A 20,846-nucleotide genomic window follows, 5' to 3' on the forward strand; every position below is an offset into this window, starting at 1 on the left:
TAGAGTGAGGCTCTTGGTGTTTAGAAAATTGTAGAAGGAAACGAGTCACATAAGTGTCGATGAAATACATGCTGGCTACATGGTTTATTTTTGGAGGATGATGCCTCCTCTCATTCATTTAGAGGGGATCAAAAAAGGGTAGCAAGTGCAACCCCCTTCCAAATGGATGTCAAATTGGTCGAGCAAAGGTTTAAGCTCCACAAAGGCTTGCATAAAAAGTAGTTAATGAGGCCCTCACGACTTATTTTAAAATAAGGTTTGCAAGATCATCCTTCTTGCATGTAGTAATTTACTTAAGCACTGGAGGTTTCGTGCAAAAGAGTCTTACATAGTTGGTCAACTATCATAAATATAAAGCAGTTAGTTCTATCATAAATAAGTAAATATTAAGGAAAAATGAGGCATGACATTATGAATTGGTCATGCTCCTCACCAGATCTTGTTGATCGGTACATGCGTACGTGCGTGCACGTGTGTGTGTGTGCGTGTGTGTGTGTGTTGTTTGGCACGGGGGCGGGGGGCTGCACACGAGCACGCAAGGCTCATGTATTAGTGCAATCAATCTCTAGCTTTAACAAATTGTCCTACATGGAAGCAATGAATTAGAGAGCCATTCAGCAGGCATTTGATCATTAAAACTATTGAGCCAAAAGATGTGTACAATTGTGAATTAGACTTGCATAAGGCATGATGAATCAATGTGCACTCTTTTCAAGTCAAAAAGATCATCTTGCATAGCCTAGCCAACTAAGAAGAAGTGGTGTCCAGTCACAGCAAAACATACACAGACATAAAAAGAAGCGGCAAATTTGACTGCGACAAGCAAACAAAAGCCAACTCCAATTCTTTCTCATCTAGCAAACGGTGGTGACGACTCGCTGTTAAGAATAGCCGTATAGGCAAAGGCAGGCATGACAAAGATCAGAGCGGTGACTAGTGCTAGTGCCAGAATTGCTCCAGTATCACTAAAAAAACCTCGCCTTCCCACAGCAAAAGGGCTTCATCTTTCAGCTTCAGCAGTGCAACTGGACTCCCCTCGAAAATTGGTGGGTGCAAAGAGCCCTTAGAGCTGCATCCCACCAGTCTTAGATAGTGCATAATATTGGGTGGGGGCAAATTATTACTCTGGAGCAACTAATGCTTGTCCCCATTTTCAGCCATCTTCAAAGCACAGTTCAGCCGAGCAACTCAACTTCATCAACCAGCTGTAAGAAGTTAATTTATTACAATGAGGCAAGTTAAACCATTGTCAAGCCAGCTGCTTAGGCTCTTTGCACCATGAAAATAGCATGTACCCAACCATTTTTACCAGTGTATCAAGCAATAACAGGAGTCCGGCTATGCTGCTGACACGCTGGAAGCCTTTTGCCATACTCCACCAAAACTTTGGGGTGCAGTTCTTATGGCAACTTGATGGAGTTGAGTTGCTTGGCTAGATAAAGCAGGACTTGATACAAAACCAAATAAGGTAAGCATCCTTCATACAAAATCAAAAAAAACACAACAGATTAATATATTATAGATGATCACTTAAAAACAAAGCAGCTATGTCGAGTCTGGCTGTTTCAAGAGAGCAACTACTTCAAAAAACCACCTTGGTCTCAAGTAGAGACATGAGCTGAGATATAAACTCTGGGTGGGCAGGCCAAGCAGCTCCAGTTACCAGGTTTCCATCCCTGAAACACTTGGAAATGGGATTGGGCTCAAGCCACTCTGCCCCAGCATTGACAATTTGGGGTCTTACTGCTGGATAGGCAGTGCATTTCTTACCCTGTCACGACATTGCCATTGAAGAGAAATATTAGATAATATGGCATAAAGACAAAGGTAAACATTGTTTACTCTTCGTTCTACAAGGAATTTCACCTGCACAATATTTTTTACCTTCAAAACTCCCGCAGCAGCCAGAATCTGCTGGCCATGGCAAATAGAAGCAATGGGCTTATTGGACTTTGCGAACACCCTCACAATCTCTAAAACCTTCTCATTCAAGGACAAATACTCTGGAGCTCGTCCTCCGGGAATGACTAAAGCATCATAATCATGTGCTTTCACTTCATCAAAGTCTGCCGTGAGTGTGAAGTTATGCCCTGGTTTCTCACTGTAAGTTTGTGCACCCTCGAAATCATGTATTGCCGTTGGGCATTTCTCGCCTCCTTTTTTCTCAGGACAAATGGCATCTACCACGTAGCCTAAACCTTGCAAAGCTTGAAAAGGAACCATAACCTCATAATCCTCCATGTAGTCCTGTGTGAAAGGAGGGGGGAAAGGAAGGGGGGGTGGGGAAAGAAACCCAGCATTATCAATACACCATTGGAAACCAACCATAGAAAAACTCATGTAGGTCATTTCTCAAAGATATTTAAGAGATATCTTACCCCACACAGAAAGAGAACCTTCTTATCCGTGTTTGACACCTTAGCTCCCAACGCCTTCAGTGAAAGGCTCAAAAACTCAGGATGCCCAGGCCAGGCTGCTCCAGTGATAAGGTGCCCATCAGTAAAGCATGCTGTGATAGGCTTAGGATCTAACCAAAAACCCCCTGCAGCATCTATAGCAGGCTTGACCGCAGGGTATGCCGTGCATTTCTTTCCTTTGAGCAAACCTGCTGCAGCCAGAATCAACTGCCCATGGCAGATAGAAGCAATAGGTTTGTTCAAAAAGGCGAAGTTCTTGACAAATTCAATCACGGCATCGTTTATGGACAGATATTCCGGAGCCCTTCCACCTGGGATCACCAAAATGTCGTAGTTGTTCACATCAACTTCCTCAAATGTCGCCGTCAATGCAAAATTGTGTCCGGGGGTCTCACTGTATGTCTGCGTTCCGAAAAGAGAAAATCACAGAGATCCGCAACAGATATGCCACTATTGGTACTACCACTCCAAAATTGTAGTTCTTAAAAGCAGTACACTTTATCGACGGCTTCAGAACTTCACCTCTGCTACAAAGACACTACCTGATATCCAACAAAGTCGTGCACTGCGGTTTTACACGATTCTCCTGCCTTCTTAGCCGGGCATACTGCATCAACTTTCAAACCATATGCTTGTAAAGCTTGAAAAGGTACCATCACCTGCAACGATGACACAATAAATGTCAAACTCATTTGCCAAATCAATCCTTAAATGCATTAAATGGGGTTCAAACAAAACAAAAAAGGTATTTGAACTTGATCAAAGACAGCACTTTTTTCATAATCTTGTGAAGATGGTGTGCCTTAGTATCCTATGGTGAGCAAGATTCTTAATATGGGAAAGCTTCTCCAGTGGAGATGAAATGCTCTTTGACTACTTTTTGTGAATGAAATTTTTTCTTGATAAAAAGTTGTGATCCAATGCATCAAATTGTCCTGATTGTTCATAAAGTGAAGAAGTTAAGACTATTGCTTTCAAAGGAGCAATCAATGCTAAAAGAGAACGATCTACTCAACGGAGAAAAAAAAATTCTTCGTTTCCAACAAATCATCTATGTTTGGAGATGATTCAAAACAAACTCAATAGCTGACCCATCTCTAGCTTCAGCGTTCTGTATATGAAGGTCGCAGTGAAGGGTGCTTTGTCAACACTATGGCTCTCAAGATGATATTGTGGCAGCTCAAGAGGGTTAGCCTTTGGGGGCTAAATACCAAGTCAAGACATAATGTGTTGCATGCACAGAGACCTTGCCGTACTAATCCAGAGCCCAAAGCCTGATTAAGAACAAGATACTGATTAAGAACAAGATACTGATTTAAACAACGAACCTATGACTTGGTAAAACATATGTTTTACCGACCCAAGATAAGGGCAAAAGTCCAGGACTATGTGGCAAAGTGTCATCAATGTCAGGTGAATAAGGCTAAGCACCCTAGGACTAGAGGAATATTACATCCTCTAGAGATCCCTTATAATAAATGGGAGAGTATTTCCATGGATTTTATCATCGGTTTACCCCGCACTCGCAAAGGGCATGATGCAATTTGGGTGGTGGTAGACAGATTGACAAAGATGGCAAGATTTTTACCCACAAGGAATCAATAACAGGTCCTAAATTGGCATAGCAGTTTGTTGAGCAGCTTTTCAAATTATATGGATTACCTTCTGACATAGTGATTGATAGGGACTCGAAGTTTACTAGACACTTCTGGCAGCTAGTCTTCCAAAAATCGGAGACCAAGCTGAGTTTGAGTTCCTCTGATCATCCTCAATCCGACGGGCCAACGGAGAGGGTGAATCAGGTTTTGGAGAATATACTTCATGCATATGTTTCCAAGAGACCATCAGATTGAGAGAGGTACACTCCGATGGTTGAGTTTGCCCATAATAGTGCTAAGCATGTGGCCATTGGTTACAGTCCGTTTACGTTGATGTACAATTACCAACCTAGATCTCCGATTGCTATGGGACTTATTCAAATTGATGCGGCTAGAGATTTCTTGGAAGCTATGCAAGAAATGTTTGTTGTAACCAAAGATTCTATCAAGAGTGCTCAAGATAGAGCACAGTTTTATACTGATAAACAGTGTTCCGAGGGAATCCGAGGAAATGGTGGTGTATTTGTGAGTACCCAAGAGTTCAGAGACGTTACGGATGGGAAAGGTTGGGAAGTTATCCCCTAGGTATTGGGGAACTTTCCAGATCCTTAAAAAGATCGGCGAGACGGATTATATGCTAGAACTACCTTAGAATGTCAAAGTTCATCAAGTCTTTCATGTCAAAAACTGAAAGAGATGTTGGGTACTGAGGATAACATTGTGATTCCTAAAGAATTTATTGAGGTTGAGAACTTGTCTTATGTTCCACCTGAACCTAGAAGCAGTTATTGATTTTAGGGAACGGCACCTTAGAAATAAGCTGATTCTTGAGTATGGTTCCCATGAGTGGAAACATCTCAAGAGGGGAAGTATGTTATGTACTGTGAGGGCAAAAGTACGAAAGGACCAGATGTGTGAGAGATCAGAGCAAAACAACACAGTATGAAATAGGTGAGTGAGTCTATATATAATGGTGCGTAAACATATGTACAAGAGCACTCTGATGTGAGGAGACTCTGAGTAGGAGAAGACCAGAAGCAAAGACGATGTCGGTGCTGAAGCACGGTCGGTGACGAAGGCTCGTGTCGATGTGAGGCAAAGGCACTCCGTGAGGTGGTTCGTGTCGAAGGCTCGCATCGGAGGATGCAGAGGCACTCCGAGGTGGTAGTGAGCGCCGGAAGGGATGCAGACTCTGGTGACAAGGGTGATGCGATGCAACTCCTCATGGTCCAGTGTTGATCATTTCGGATTTGCAAAAGCCTTTTGGTGTGGAATGTGATGCATCTGGAAATTGCATAGGAGCTGTCCTTCATCAAGAGGGACATGCCGTGGCTTATGAGAGCCGTAGATTGCATGATGCAGAGCTATCTCTTGGCATTTATGAGAAAGAGCTCTTGGCTGTAATTCATGCACTTACTATATGGAAACATTACCTTCTTGGGACTGATTTCACTGTGAAGACAGATCACCAGAGTTTGAGGTATTTTTTTACCCAAACTAAGTTGTCAGAGAAGCATATGAGGATGGCCAATTTCCTCTCTATGTTTCATTTTCAAATCTTGCACACCCCGGGAAAGAAGAATGTAGTGGCCGATGCATTGTCACGAAAGCCGTATGTAGCAGCTATCTCGGTTGCCTCTCATGGGGACTTGTCTACCCTCTATGATTTGTATCATACGGATGCTGATTTTGCCACTATTTGGGCTGATTTGATGGCTGGTCATGCACATGCCTCATATGTGATCAAAGAGGGTTATCTCATGAAAGATAATTGCCTATGTGTGGTGTCTGACATGAGGCAAAAGGTTTTGGATGAGTGCCATGCTCCTCCATATGCTGGTCATAGAGGCATAATGCCTACTACGCACATGATTGAGCGGTATTTCTTTTGGCCAGGTATACAGAAGGACATAGAGGCACATGTACGTGCATGTATCACCTGTCAAAAGGTGAAATTTGATAGGCAAAAGGCACCAAGTTTACTTCAGCCATTGCTTATTCCCACGCAGCCATGGGAAAGTATTACAATGGATTTCATTATGGACTTGCCATGGACCCAACAGGGTAATGATGCAATTTGGACAATTGTGGACAGGTTTAGCAAGCAAGCTCATTTCTTGCCGGTCAAAAAGACCATCAAAGCTGAGCATATGCATTTATTTGGATTATTCTAGGTTTATTAGATTTTTTTCATCTTTTTGTGTCTTGTTGCTGGCCGACAGCCTTTGGCCTAGCCAACCAGCTGAAACTCGGAGTGCCCGAGGGACTAGGGCCTTTGACACACTTGTTGATACCATCAATGCATATTAAAACATTAAAACATTAAAACATGGCAACAACTTTAACACATATCCATCATCACTTTGCATAAAACATAAAAGCTGGACAAAACATCCACAAATGCTGAAAATGGAGCTTGCACGTGTGACACCGCATAGAGGCCGGAATGGGCCGACCCCCCCCCCCCCCCCCCCTTGGAGTATTTTATTACCCAAGGAGAATAATATCATGTACATACTCTCCCCATGGGAGATGCTGGATTATCCATATACAAATGCCATAACACAACCGAACATGAGGCAACCATAAAATTCAACCAGCACATAGCTATAGAAATGCCGAGCCAACAATATAAACTATATACCTCTCTGCGGGTATTGATTCTTTCCCAAAAACCACGGGTCTTCATGCAATAGAACAAGTACAACAAGTACAACTCTCCATTAAGTTGGTACAATAAGTACAAGGGCTGGTATAGCAAGCACGATGGCTGGTACAACTGGTACAGTGGTTGGTACAAGGGCTTGTACAACAAGTACAGTGGCTAGAAATCATAATAGAATGATTTTGCCTTAAGTATTTCTTCGCGAGATGAAAGCCTCCAAAACAGTTCCCAACAGCCGGTATTCTTCATGGGCAGCCTTCAAGAGAGAGAGAAAGAGAGTAGCCATCATTAGGGAAGCCTTTAACGGTGATAGAGGCTAGTGTGCAGCAAGAGATTCTCCTTTAATGAAGAGAGAGGGTTCCAATTTATAGATTTGGGACTCCCATGAGTGAAAAAGGAAAGAGAAGGCTATGATGACAAGTGGAGAGCCACACAAAAGATGAAGTGACAAGTGTGAGGCCACTTGTCTCACTTTGATCCACTTTCTAACAAGTGTCAGGCCACTTGTCTCACTTTGGTCCACTTTCTTGCCACATGTCCCAATCTAAGAGATGGGTCCTTCCATAAACTTTATCTCTAAACTGGTAGCCCATTTGTCATAGGTACTTTGGTAACTCTTGGTATTTGCTCAATTTCAAATGTAATGACGTGAACAGAATTTCCATCAGAGTCCGGGCCAAACATAGCAACTCCTAAATTTTAGGAGTGTGATTCTTTGTATTGTAGGATAATCTCCCATTCCCAAAGCTTGTACTTTCCAAATATTTAAACATCTTGGAGTTCACCAGACCCCTTTCATATTGGGAAATGTCCAGGCTGGTGATACCCTCTCCTACTTCTTACAAGTTGTCCACAACTTTAAGCTTCAAACCATATATTCAAGATATAATCATGTCCCATCAAGTGGGCGAGACGAGACAGTCTCAAAAATCCAATATAATTGAAGAATCCATGTCTCAAATAAATGGGTAAGACTAAATAAGTCTCCATAATACCATATCAAAATCATGTCCCAAAATAAATGGGCGAGACAAAACAGTCCCGTAAGTCTAAATATCATAATCATGTTCCAAAATAAATGGGCAAGAATTCCATGGAAGATATACTAGACATAGTCACAAGAGCCAATTGTGTCGCAATCACCAATATCAATGAGAGAATCATATGCCAATGAAAATCACCAACCAAGTGCTAAGACACTTAAATAAGTGCCATGCACAAGAAACTAGTGCCTCGCACAGAAACATGTGCTATGCACACAAACTTGGTACCATTCTAGATCACAAACCATGGTGATAGAAAAGTTGGTTCTCCATAGTTAATATCATAGGTATACTCTAGTTCTCCTAGTTTATAGGCATTTCGGCCAAATGAGAAACCATAGATATAATCCATGTAGTATGCGGAAGCTTTGGAGAAGGATCGGTACTTCAAAACTCAGAAATCAGCACTCTTTTCGCGACGGAATTAACGCACAAACTGAAAGGAGATGTGCAGAAAATAGAGAGAGAAGGGGGAGATGGAGAGGACACAGTATTGGGTCCCAATTACCCTCTGTAGGGCCCTGTAACTAGGTTGAACACAATGCTAATCAATACACTTAAATACACTAAGATTTGAAGGACACTTGCTCAAATACAAGAAGTAAAATTGCTGAATTTGACAAGAGACACACAATGAGCCGGAACGGCCGACCCCTCCCTTGAGTAAATTGTATTACTATTGGAGAAATTCAATACATAGCTTCACGGGCATCCATTGCCAAATCCTCCATGCCAATGCATATGAAATTCAGCATTTAGAAAACAATGGTATGTCGATGTAGATCACCAAGGAGCTGCCTTGATGCCCGGCCCGACTTCAGTGCCCATATTCTCTACCATTGGCTCTATGTTCTACCAAGCAAGGTAGCAACATCTTCAAGAGCACATAGGACAAGAGAAATACTACACAGGGCGGCTAAACAAGGAGTCCTGCCCTTCTACTCAGTAAGTAATGACAACACATTGTCCAATTAGCTTACCAGTCTTCATAGAAGTTGTTGCAAGCGGAAGCCTTCGCGTTGGAAGCTTTAGAAGTGTTGATATCTTCGATTTGCCGCAATCCTTCGCGACAAAAGTCTTCAAGAGGATGAAGGGAACCTTGGGAAAGCTTTCCCTCTGGTTCAACTTGAGAAAGGAAGGCTGAAATTAGGGTTTTCAGCAAAAAGACCAGAAATTACAGCAAAAATGAGAGCTATTTTGCTGAATTTCAGTCATTGGGAGTGAGTAGGAGAGTGATTAGCACTTGGAAACACTCTTGGAAGCTTGGAAAACACCCTAGCAAGTTGGGTATGGCTATGGAGAGCTTGGAAATGGAGAGAAATAGTGGAAAAACAGAGTTTTCAGCCTCCAAAAATCCTCATGAAGAGAAAACACGAATTTCTCTTAATAAGTAAGTGAATTGGGGTCCAATCATGTGAAGGGACATGGGGAGATGCCCATTTATTGGGGAGATGCCCATTTATGAGTAAAAAGGGAGGATCAGGTCCTGGACATTGAGTCTTGTCCGCCTCGGGACTTCAGTGAGTGTGAACTTGGAAGCGGTCATAATTTATAAGTGACTTTTGGGCGCCCAAACTTTACTGAAGTGGGAACGCACTCACTTATAAATATTGGCTAAGTCCTAAGGGCTATTTGAGCCTAGATTGGGTAATACTTACCACCTGTTCACATGCCACACAACCATGTCAGCAGACAGTTTCACACGCACGGTTCACGGGCGGACGTCCCCTAGCCCAGAACTACACATAGGTCATGCAGGCATGAAAACAGCATGCAATTTCATTTGCAGGCAAGCACATAAAGATGCTATGCAATGCAGCATTGGCATGAGCAATTTCCGTTCATGAAACCATATAAGACCAGGCGTTTCCAGGCAAGTATATGCGATACCAGACCCAGTGGAAAGCCAATCCTCCAGGCGTTTCCGGGCATGTACACAAGGGCACAAGTCCCAGCGGAAAGCCAAGTCCTCCAAGCGTTTCCGGGCATGTACACAAAGGCACAAGTCCCAGCGGAAAGCCAAGTCCTCCAGATATTCCGAGCATGATAACATCAAGTCCCAGCGGAATATCATATCCAACTATACAGCATGACACGTGTCAATCACCTGCATAGGCATATTCCATAAGCCATGGACACCAATCCAATATGTACATAGTGTGAAAGCAAGAGTGAACCATTTGGGTGGCCAAATGGTGACATTCCCCCCCCGCTTCTAAACAGTTGTCCGCAACTGAAATGCATCCAAATATGTCTGAAGCACATGCGGGCAATCTTTGAAGAACTCTTCATCTACCCATTTAGCATCAATGGGAAGATAGTTCTTAAACTTCACAAGGTAACGCCTCACAACTTTGCCTGCAGCAAGCTTGCGTTCCTTGTGATACACAATCTGCTCTGGCTGCAAGATCTCCTCAAGCTCATCCACTTCTGGTGGATCCTCAATGACGATTTCACTGGGCTCCGGCCCTACATACTTGCGAAGGAGACTCACATGAAAAGCATTGTGTATGTGCCAATGACTAGGTAATGCCAATCTGAAAGCCACTTCATTGATCTTCTCGATCACTCGAAAAGATCCATAGTACCTAGTTGCAAGCTTAGGATATGCACCCTCTTTGCCAAGCCTCTTTGCAAGTCTTGCTTTCTCAAATTTCAGCAATACCCAATCATTCTCTTTAACATCCAATTGCCTTCTATGCTTGTCGGCAGCCTTTTTATGCTTGTCTTGTGACCTTGCAATGGCTGTCCGCACCTGAGCAAAAGCAATATCCAAGTCTCTTACATACTCATCAGCTGCAAATATCTCATCCTTTGTGCGAAGGATGGGTGGCAAAACCACCTTACCATAAACAATCTCAAACGGGGCCTTTCCCGTGGATGCATGCACCGTGTTGTTGTATGCAAATTCCACAAGCGGTAAGTACTTCTCCCAAGAAGACTTCTGATCCGCCACATAACATTTCAAGAGATCCAACACGGCTGAATTTGCAGCCTCACTTTGTCCATCCGTTTGAGGGTGATAAGCTGATGAGAAGTCCAATTTGGTGCCCATATTATCAAATAAGGCCCGCCAAAAGAGACTTGTAGTCCTGGGATCTCTATCCCCCACAATGGACTTCGGCATTCCATGATGTTTGAACACTTGTGCAAGATATATTTTAACCATATGCTCAGCTTTGATGGTCTTTTTGACCGGCAAGAAATGAGCTTGCTTGCTAAACCTGTCCACAATTGTCCAAATTGCATCATTACCCTGTTGGGTACGTGGCAAGTCCATAATGAAATCCATTGTAATACTTTCCCATGGCTGCGTGGGAATAGGCAATGGCTGAAGCAAACCTGGTGCCTTTTGCCTATCAAATTTGACCTTTTGACAGGTAATACATGCACGTACATGTGCCTCTATGTCCTTCCGCATACCTGGCCAAAAGAAATACCGCTCAATCATGTGCGTAGTAGGCATTATGCCTCTATGACCAGCATATGGAGGAGCATGGCACTCATCCAAAACCTTTTGCCTCATGTCAGACACCACACATAGGCAATTATCTTTCATGAGATAACCCTCTTTGATCACATATGAGGCATGTGCATGACCAGCCATCAAATCAGCCCAAATAGTGGCAAAATCAGCATCCGTATGATACAAATCACGCATGGTAGACAAGTCCCCATGAGAGGCAACCGAGATAGCTGCTACATACGGCTTTCGTGACAATGCATCGGCCACTACATTCTTCTTTCCCGGGGTGTGCAAAATCTGAAAATGAAACATAGAGAGGAAATTGGCCATCCTCATATGCTTCTCTGACAATTTAGTTTGAGTAAGAAAATATCTCAAACTCTGGTGATCTGTCTTCACAGTGAAATCAGCCCCAAGAAGGTAATGTTTCCATATAGTAAGTGCATGAATTACAGCCAAGAGCTCTTTCTCATAAATGCCAAGAGATAGCTCTGCATCATGCAATCTACGACTCTCATAAGCCACGGCATGTCCCTCTTGATTAAGGACAGCCCCTATGCAATTTCCAGATGCATCACATTCCACACAAAAAGGCTTTTGCAAATCTGGAACGATCAACACTGGACCATGAGTAGTTGCATCTTTCAATTTGAGGAATGCATCTCTCTCTACATTAGTCCATTTGAACACGGCCTTCTTCTTTGTCAAATCATGCAAAGGAGAAGCAATCCATGCAAAGTGCCGAATGAACCTGCGGGTAGTAAGAGCATAATCCAAGAAAACTGCGGATCTCATGCACCGAACTCAATTCGGGGCAATTCCGAATTGCATCAATCTTTGCAGGATCCATCCGCACTCCATCTTTGGACACAATATGCCCAAGATAATGTATCTCTGACAAGAAGAACTCACTCTTCTTTGCATTTATGAAGAGTTTATGCTTATGGAGCTCTTCAAAAACAATAGCCAAATGAGCTTTATGCTCTTCTTCGGTCTTCGAGAAGACTAGTATGTCATCAAAGAAGACACCTGTAAATTTCCTGTACCCACGGAATATGCGATCCATCATTCTATTGAATGTAGCCGGGGCATTTGTAAGACCAAAAGGCATAACAAGATACTCATAAAGCCCAAATGCTGTCCTGAAAGCAGCTTTGTGTACATCCTCAGGCACTACACGCACTTGATGATATCCACTCTTGAGATCAATTCGGCTAAAGCATGCCGATCCATCCAACTTGTCAAGGATGTCGTCTATGCGTGGAATCGGAAACCGATTCTTGATGGTAAGCTTATTCAAAGCTCTATAATCCACACACATACGAAAGGATCCATCCTTCTTTTGAACCAAGAGGACGGGTGAACAATATGGGGAAGAGCTTGGCTGAACCAAACCCTTCTCAAGAAGCTCATTCACTTGCTTCATGATCTCCTCTTTTTGGGATGCACTTACACGATAGGCTGGCCTATTAGGTGGTGAGCTACCCGGCACAAGATCAATGCGATGATCTTCCGGTCGTACAGGTGGTAACTCATTTGGTAACTCATCAGCAAAACAATCATTGTGCTCTTGCAAAAATTTCAGCCCATCATTACAAAGAGTGTTTACATGTACATTAGTTTTCTCAATAGGATCTCGTACAAAAATCAAGTACGCAAAAAAACTCTTTTTCATTACTTTCTTAATTTGTACATGAGATACAAGGGGAATGGTATCACCCTCTTCACCAGCATCAATTACATGTTCTCGGCCTTTATGTATGAAGGTGATCCTGTTAGTCTTGTAAGCCTTGCACGGATCAATACGTGTATGCCAAGGCTTTCCAAGCAATACATCACAGCCATTCAAAGGCGCCACAAGAAAATCCTCATGATCCACATAGCCTTGAATGTGTATGCGCAACTTGCCAAAAATAGGCATGACCTGCACTTCTCTACCAACAAAGGCAGCCCCTGCTTCAATTTGAGGACCCATGTCCTCCACTTCAATACCCAAAGCAGCTGCCATCTGGGTGGATATGAAATTCTCCGATGCACAATCATCAAACATGAACAAAGCGGGTTGATCTTTGAGCTGTCCCCAAGCTTTACATACAACCCTATCTTTGCTATCATGTGAAGTGTTGCCTTGCACATCCGGAACCATATGCACATTAGGCTTCGGTACATTAGCATTTTCAGCTTTGTTCTTCTTATTTGGGCATGCTCTTGCCATGTGCTCAGTGCTGCCACAAGTAAAGCATTTGCCTTCACGCATATATTGCTCCTTCTTCTCAGCACTAAGACCAAAGTTTGCCGGCTTATAAGGGCGCTTTTTAGCAAACTTATTTTCAGCTTTTGGACCTGATTTGGCTTGGTTTTGGTCCTTTTTAGGTGGCTATCCATCATTTTGCAGGTTTTGGACAGCCCTCTCTTTGCCTTGAAATGAGGATTTAGCCTTATTGGATCGACTCAATTTGAGTTCCAATTGCTCGGTGGCGGTAGCGGCTGCGATTAATTGATGTAAGGTATGACCAGGATACATTTGTAATCCCACTTTGTACACGGGTTGCAATCCCGATTGAAACCTTCTCTTCCTTTCCGCCTCGGTGACATGCATAAATGGAGACACCTCCAAAAGCACTTTCCAAAACTTTTGTACATATGCATTTACCGATTCCCCCTCATTTTGCTTTACCCAATCCCACTTCATTGTTATCTCATTCAATGCATTGGGAGGCAAGAATTGAGCATAGAACCTCTCCTTGAACTCTTTCCATGATCTAACAGGATTCGGTGAGAGCTTCTCCGTGAGCCACCAATGGGCAGCAGTGCCTTTCATGAACATGCTTACATGCCGGATCATGGATTTCTGAGTGAAATCCTCATCACTAAAAGCAATATCAAACTGGGCAATAAAAGCAAGTGCCTTTGATGCATCGTATTCCCCATAATATGTGTCAAACTTCACAGATTTGTCTCCGGCTTTGAAGTCACGAGACTTTGATGCATGTGTGTGCATCTCAACATGTTTTCCCCCATGTTTGTCCATTGGGACAGCTCCTATGACTGGCATCATTTTTGGACCAAAAGGTGATGCATAAGGCATAGATACATGTGCCCTGTAAGCATGAGGCATGGCTGGCCCCTCAACATGCATTGATACATTTTCAGCCATAACTTCTCCCTCACAAGCACACTCGAAGGCATGAGTGGCATGAGAGATACGCGGAATACCTGCACCAACAGAAAATTGCAGCCCATGTTGCATGTGTTGTGCATGTACATTTTCAGCCGGCAATGGCATTTGACATACATTTTGACCACTACCATAAACATTGTATCCTTTACGGGCTACATGAGGTATTCCTGCATGGCGTGAAGTCACTGATTGTTCCTCTCCCATCGCATGGAGGTTCATCCTCTTAGACATAAGTTCTTGTTCGGGCACCAGTGGGGATTCCAAGACATGTGGGATGGTTGCCTTTTCTGCATAGGCATCCTCGGTACGAGCCAAGTATGCACGTGCTGCATCCCTCGGTTGCATGTGCAACTCTTGAGCAATCATTGCCATTGCATGATCCATATAAGATTCAGCTTTCTTGGCCTTCAAACGATCATGTACCAATGGATCCTCGCGGCGATAGAGATTCAATTCTTCTTGTTGTGCATGGAGAAGAGCCTGCATACGAGTAAGTTCAGCCCTCAAAACTATGGACTCTTCTTCTTGCATCTTCTCTTTGCCACGGGACGGCTGTCCCACATATTCATGTTCCCTATTGTGCACTACATGAGTATGCTCATCCTGTAAAGCATTGGAGGCATGCATTTCATTGTCCCTGCCTCTTGTATTAGCATCTCCAACATTCATTGTATGGCTGTCCATAATGTTCTAAGTGTAGAGATAGCTAGTATTCACGGTGACCGTCTCTCACGATAGAAGTGAAAGAGAACCGTATGCTCTGATACCAATGTAACTAGGTTGAACACAATGCTAATCAATACACTTAAATACACTAAGATTTGAAGGACACTTGCTCAAATACAAGAAGTAAAATTGCTGAATTTGACAAGAGACACACAATGAGCCGGAACGGCCGACCCCTCCCTTGAGTAAATTGTATTACTATTGGAGAAATTCAATACATAGCTTCGCGGGCATCCATTGCCAAATCCTCCATGCCAATGCATATGAAATTCAGCATTTAGAAAACAATGGTATGTCGATGTAGATCACCAAGGAGCTGCCTTGATGCCCGGCCCGACTTCAGTGCCCATATTCTCTACCATTGGCTCTATGTTCTACCAAGCAAGGTAGCAACATCTTCAAGAGCACATAGGACAAGAGAAATACTACACAGGGCGGCTAAACAAGGAGTCCTGCCCTTCTACTCAGTAAGTAATGACAACACATTGTCCAATTAGCTTACCAGTCTTCATAGAAGTTGTTGCAAGCGGAAGCCTTCGCGTTGGAAGCTTTAGAAGTGTTGATATCTTCGATTTGCCGCAATCCTTCGCGACAAAAGTCTTCAAGAGGATGAAGGGAACCTTGGGAAAGCTTCCCCTCTGGTTCAACTTGAGAAAGAAAGGCTGAAATTAGGGTTTTCAGCAAAAAGACCAGAAATTACAGCAAAAATGAGAGCTTTTTTGCTGAATTTCAGTCATTGGGAGTGAGTAGGAGAGTGATTAGCACTTGGAAACACTCTTGGAAGCTTGGAAAACACCCTAGCAAGTTGGGTATGGCTATGGAGAGCTTGGAAATGGAGAGAAATAGTGGAAAAACAGAGTTTTCAGCCTCCAAAAATCCTCATGAAGAGAAAACACGAATTTCTCTTAATAAGTAAGTGAATTGGGGTCCAATCAGGTGAAGGGACATGGGGAGATGCCCATTTATGAGTAAAAAGGGAGGATCAAGTCCTGGACATTGAGTCTTGTCCGCCTCGGGACTTCAGTGAGTGTGAACTTGGAAGCGGTCATAATTTATAAGTGACTTTTGGGCGCCCAAACTTTAATGAAGTGGGAACGCACTCACTTATAAATATTGGCTAAGTCCTAAGGGCTATTTGAGCCTAGATTGGGTAATACTTACCACCTGTTCACATGCCACACAACCATGTCAGCAGACAGTTTCACACGCACGGTTCACGGGCGGGCGTCCCCTAGCCCGGAACTACACATAAATTTCATTTGCAGGCAAGCACATAAAGATGCTATGCAATGCAGCATTGGCATGAGCAATTTCCGTTCATGAAACCATATAAGACCAGGCGTTTCCAGGCAAGTATATGCGATACCAGACCCAGTAGAAAGCCAATCCTCCAGGCGTTTCCGGGCATGTACACAAAGGCACAAGTCCCAGCGGAAAGCCAAGTCCTCCAGGCGTTTCCGGGCATGTACACAAAGACACAAGTCCCAGCGGAAAGCCAAGTCCTCCAGATATTCCGGGCATGATAACATCAAGTCCCAGCGGAATATCATATCCAACTATACAGCATGACACGTGTCAATCACCTGCATAGGCATATTCCATAAGCCATGGACACCAATCCAATATGTACATAGTGTGAAAGCAAGAGTGAACCATTTGGGTGGCCAAATGGTGACAGGCCCCCACCACGGATGGTGTATTTGCTTTATTAGAATGATGTAAATCTGAAAACAAATACAGGAAACTTGACCTTTTCTTGGCTGGAAAATCCTGCCCTTGACCTTCAAAAGTCCACCCCTTTGCTTGGCAATCTCCTTGGCTTGACTGGCCCTTGATTGGCTTGAGCACCTGGTGAAAACTGAGATGAATGATGGGATTATGGCCTCCACTATTTATACTCCTCCTCAGGAGCAGTCGGCCAGCTGAAAAACAGGCTATGTCCCACGACTGGTGGAAATTCAGCAATAAATGCTGAATTAAATCTCAAAAAATATTGCCTTTTTTCCTAACAGGCTGAAAGTGATGCGCCTGCTTCTGATGGGCTGGACACCAGTTTTGTCCACAATCCCAAGGCTGGGCAGCCTGTATGGGCTGCCCCATACATGCCCTACAGCCATGTAAAGGCTGTATGCTCCTGAAAATAGCCTTATCTTTGCCCTAGGGCTGTCCCACAGCCCTTCCATGGCTGGTGGGTCCAGCCTGGGCCTTCCTAGCCCTCATGGGGATGGTTTTCACACCATTCCCATGCCCATACTAAGCTCCGGGGTAGCCCTATGGGCTGGCCCCTTGTCCTAAACATAATCTACTCAGTGATCTGGCATCCGGTACCATACCAGATACACAGAACCACTGACATCATTCTAGAGGGAGACAGCGCGCGGACTGGCACTGTTTCATGTGCAGTACAGTGCACACCTGACCTTAGACTCCTGTGCAGGACAATGCACACCTGACCTCGGACATCTGAGATGGATCCCTGGCTGACTCGTCCCGGACTGGGCTCACATGGGACCAGTTCACCATCCCAGGTCCTGCACCTTCTGTACAGAAATGTCTACGTGGCATCCAAGTGCGGGATGCACGTGACATCCTCTTTTGCTTAACTTGACGGAAGCTGCATAGCCTCCAAATAATCCGTCAATAATGCCGGATAGTCTTCAAAAAATTCTTTGTCGAGCCATACCGCTTCATGAGTTCCTCGGTCCTGAAACTTCGTGAGGAATTGTCGTAGTCTTCGGCCTGAGCCATGCTTGAAACGGTGCAGAAGGATCTGTTCTGGAACCATTACTTCTGCTTCATCAACAATGTCTGGTTCCGCTTCGTCTTTGACCTCTAAAGGGGGTGGACCTGCATATGGCTTTAATCAACTGACATGAAATACATCGTGCATAGTCCAACTCGGAGGTAGCTTTAACTGCATAGACACCTCATTAATCTTTTTCCGGATGGGAAATGGTCCGAAGCTCCTGAAAGACAACTTTGGGCATCGCTTGCTGTCACAAACCCCTATATTCTAGGGACATGCGGATGCGTGTCAGGCCTAGAAACATGCGGATGCATGTATGTATTATACCCGGGCATGTGTATGGATCATATGAGTGGATGCATATGAGTCCAAGGACATGGCAGGACATTTGTGGACTTTCGGACGGTGCCCGTGTGGATTCCGGCCATGCACACATGGTGTGTTATGATGGCAGACGGAATATTTTCAAGTACAAGAATGATGATAGGTGGTTCTCCAAGTTTACATGTGCACAATGCATAAATGATGCATGCCATAACTTTATTTTACTTTGTGTGACATTGTCTTGCTGCCTGGACAATGCTTGTTATTTTGGCTTGTGAAGTCCGAGGGACCGGGGACGCCCGGGCACCTTGTGGACACGTGTGTGCACTCCTGTTTGGGCCTAAAACTGTGGGCTTATGGGTTTTGCAGGTGGTAAGTGCGTCCACACTCAAATTACAGCTTACTTCATTTACTACTAAGGTTTATTGGTTTGCAGGTCCACACTCATTAATAAGTGGCCGGACAACTTATAATGCGTTCGCATTTGGTTGGACCAAAATTAATGAAGTCCGGACAGCTTATGACCATTTCCCATTTGGTTGGACCTAAACTTATACAAACAGGACAAATGGAGCACTATGGGCTGGACACCTACCTGGACACCTTATGGGGACACATGTCAGCTAGTATGTGTACCCACCAAGCCCCTTAGGTGGCACTGGAAAAAGGTGCCTCCCTCAAGAGGCCTTTTGGGCTGTTTTATTCATTATTCAACATATTGGAGAGCTGGTTGGAGCTTTGGGAGTTGCTACTGCTTGCTTCCCGGACTCGCACAAGCTTGGACAACGATCCCCACACTCTTCTAAAGGGCTGGTTGGTAAATTTCAGACCTGCAATTTCTGGTTATTGCAAGTTTTGGGCTGGTTACAGGTGTCCAAAGTCAACTTGGACAGTACAGGACAGCTCTAGGGACCTCCACAGGGCTGTAGGACCCTTTACAGGTGGATTTCTCGCGACAGAAAGTTGCTGTTTTGGACTGGTTATTGCACAAAACAGGCCGGACAGCAATGGAATATGTGAGCATGGATGTGTCTCAAGGATTCCTGGTATAGCAGGTGCTTAGGGCAAGCATTGGGGACATTTGCTCGCGGAGAACACAGGTTTCTGGATCAGTTTCTCGCGTGGAAACAGGACCTAAAGATCCATTTACATCTTGTGCAGGGCGGAGTACCTGTGAGGATTGTGATACTCTTGTGCAGGGCGGATGTACCTGTGAAGAGGCTTGTGCAGGGCGGATGTACCTGTGTGTAGGGCGGATGTACCTACAGATTCTCTTGTTTGAAATGTATTCATTCATAATGTATTTGGAAGAATCAGGTGCAGGCTGGTGGTGAATCCCCAGGCACCCGTAATCTTGTACTTTGCAGACTCTTTTGGTAATATAACCTAAAGGGGGGGGTCAGCCTATCATCGGCCCCTTTATGTGGTGTACTGTCATTTTCAGCTTTGTGGTTGTAATGCTCAAGTGTTAAGTGCTCAGAATCTTGTTCACATTTATACGATTCCAATACACGCGTCCGCCTCCCGTTACACTTGCCCACCTGCTTCAATCTTTGCTTCATAATCCGAAGATACACCCAATCCCCTTCCGAAAACTTCATGTCCCTTCGGTCTTTATTGGCCTGTCAAGTGTAGGCCTCTTGCGCTTTAGCCAATCTGTCTTTAACGGACTCTAGGATCTCCTGGTAAGACTCCGTCACTCTGTTCGCCTCCGGTACTGAAGACGAAGTCCTGGTTAACAACGACTGGAAAGGCCTTCCAAATGCTGCCTCATATGGAGTCCTGCCAATAGCTGAAGAAAAAGAGTCATTCAAAACAGCTTGAACTAAAGGCAAAAACGATTCCCACTTACCTTGCTGATCGTGGACACATCAAAGGCCAACTGGTTGTATATCTCTTTTTGGCCATGTGTCTGTGGGTGGAATGCACTGGAAAAATTCAACTTAGTACCAAAATTATCAAACAATGCCCTCCAAAAATGACTGGTAAACTTGGCATCTCGGTCTGACACTATGGTTCTAGGAATCCCGCCAATCGGGTACCAATGCCGAATGAATAGTTGGGCAACATCCTCAGCGGTCACATTGGCCCTGCAAGGAATAAGCATAACAAATTTGCTGAACCTATCAACAATAGTTAAACACTGCGTATTACGCTTACTCGGACTGGGAGGAGATTTGTGACAAAGTCCATCGAAATGTCCTGGAAGGATCCTCAGGAATTGGCAAAGGCTGTAACAACCCTATCTTCTTTCCACGAGGATATTTCACCTTTTGACAAATGTCACAGCGTTGTACATATGTAAACACATCACTCCTCATCTTTGGCCAATAGTATTGCCGTTCTAATTTCTCCAGAGTCGAATTCATGCCCCTATGACCACCTGTAATGGCGTCATGGACATCATGGAGAAGAGCTGCCCGGAATGATTTCATGACACATAGTCGGCCTTTGCAGAAAAGCCAACCATCGCGTATCAAAAAATGGCATGGTCCTATGGCATCCAATGCTTGTTCCCACTAAGTACCGAATTCCTCGGAATCCGCGTACGTGTGCTTCATGTCTTCTAGTCCTGTACCAACAAGGTCAAGTCTAGTGGTCTGAATCGCAGATACTTGTCCCTTCCTGCTCAAAGCATCGGCCACTGGATTGGCCTTTCCTGGAAGGTACTCAATCATAC

At 44.2% G+C, this 20,846-nt stretch overlaps 1 protein-coding gene across 3 annotated transcripts in view; it reads right to left on the reverse strand.

Moving 5' to 3' along the window:
- Positions 1-691: 691 nt before the first annotated feature.
- Positions 692-20,846, reverse strand: part of DJ1D (Class I glutamine amidotransferase-like superfamily protein) — a 39,599-nt gene continuing 19,444 nt past the window's right edge. Inside the window, exons 2-7 of one of the 3 annotated variants that reach the window (XR_015268862.1) lie at positions 2,960-3,076; positions 2,379-2,819; positions 1,885-2,247; positions 1,595-1,771; positions 1,310-1,477; positions 692-1,205 (exon numbers count right to left, since the gene is read on the reverse strand). Coding sequence is in view for 2 of the 3 variants with exons in the window: in XM_086818086.1 (XP_086674212.1) it covers positions 1,433-1,477; positions 1,595-1,771; positions 1,885-2,247; positions 2,379-2,819; positions 2,960-3,076 (1,143 nt within the window). In the remaining variant the exon portion in view is untranslated. Of the gene's footprint in view, positions 1,478-1,497; positions 1,772-1,884; positions 2,248-2,378; positions 2,820-2,959; positions 3,077-20,846 lie in introns of those variants that run through there. The other 2 variants (XM_086818086.1, XM_086818087.1) reach the window with 2 other exon arrangements.

Source organism: Cibotium barometz, chromosome 24 (genome assembly GCF_041138505.1).
Source record: "Cibotium barometz isolate CiBa-2024 chromosome 24, ASM4113850v1, whole genome shotgun sequence".
Lineage (NCBI taxonomy): Eukaryota > Viridiplantae > Streptophyta > Polypodiopsida > Cyatheales > Cibotiaceae > Cibotium > Cibotium barometz.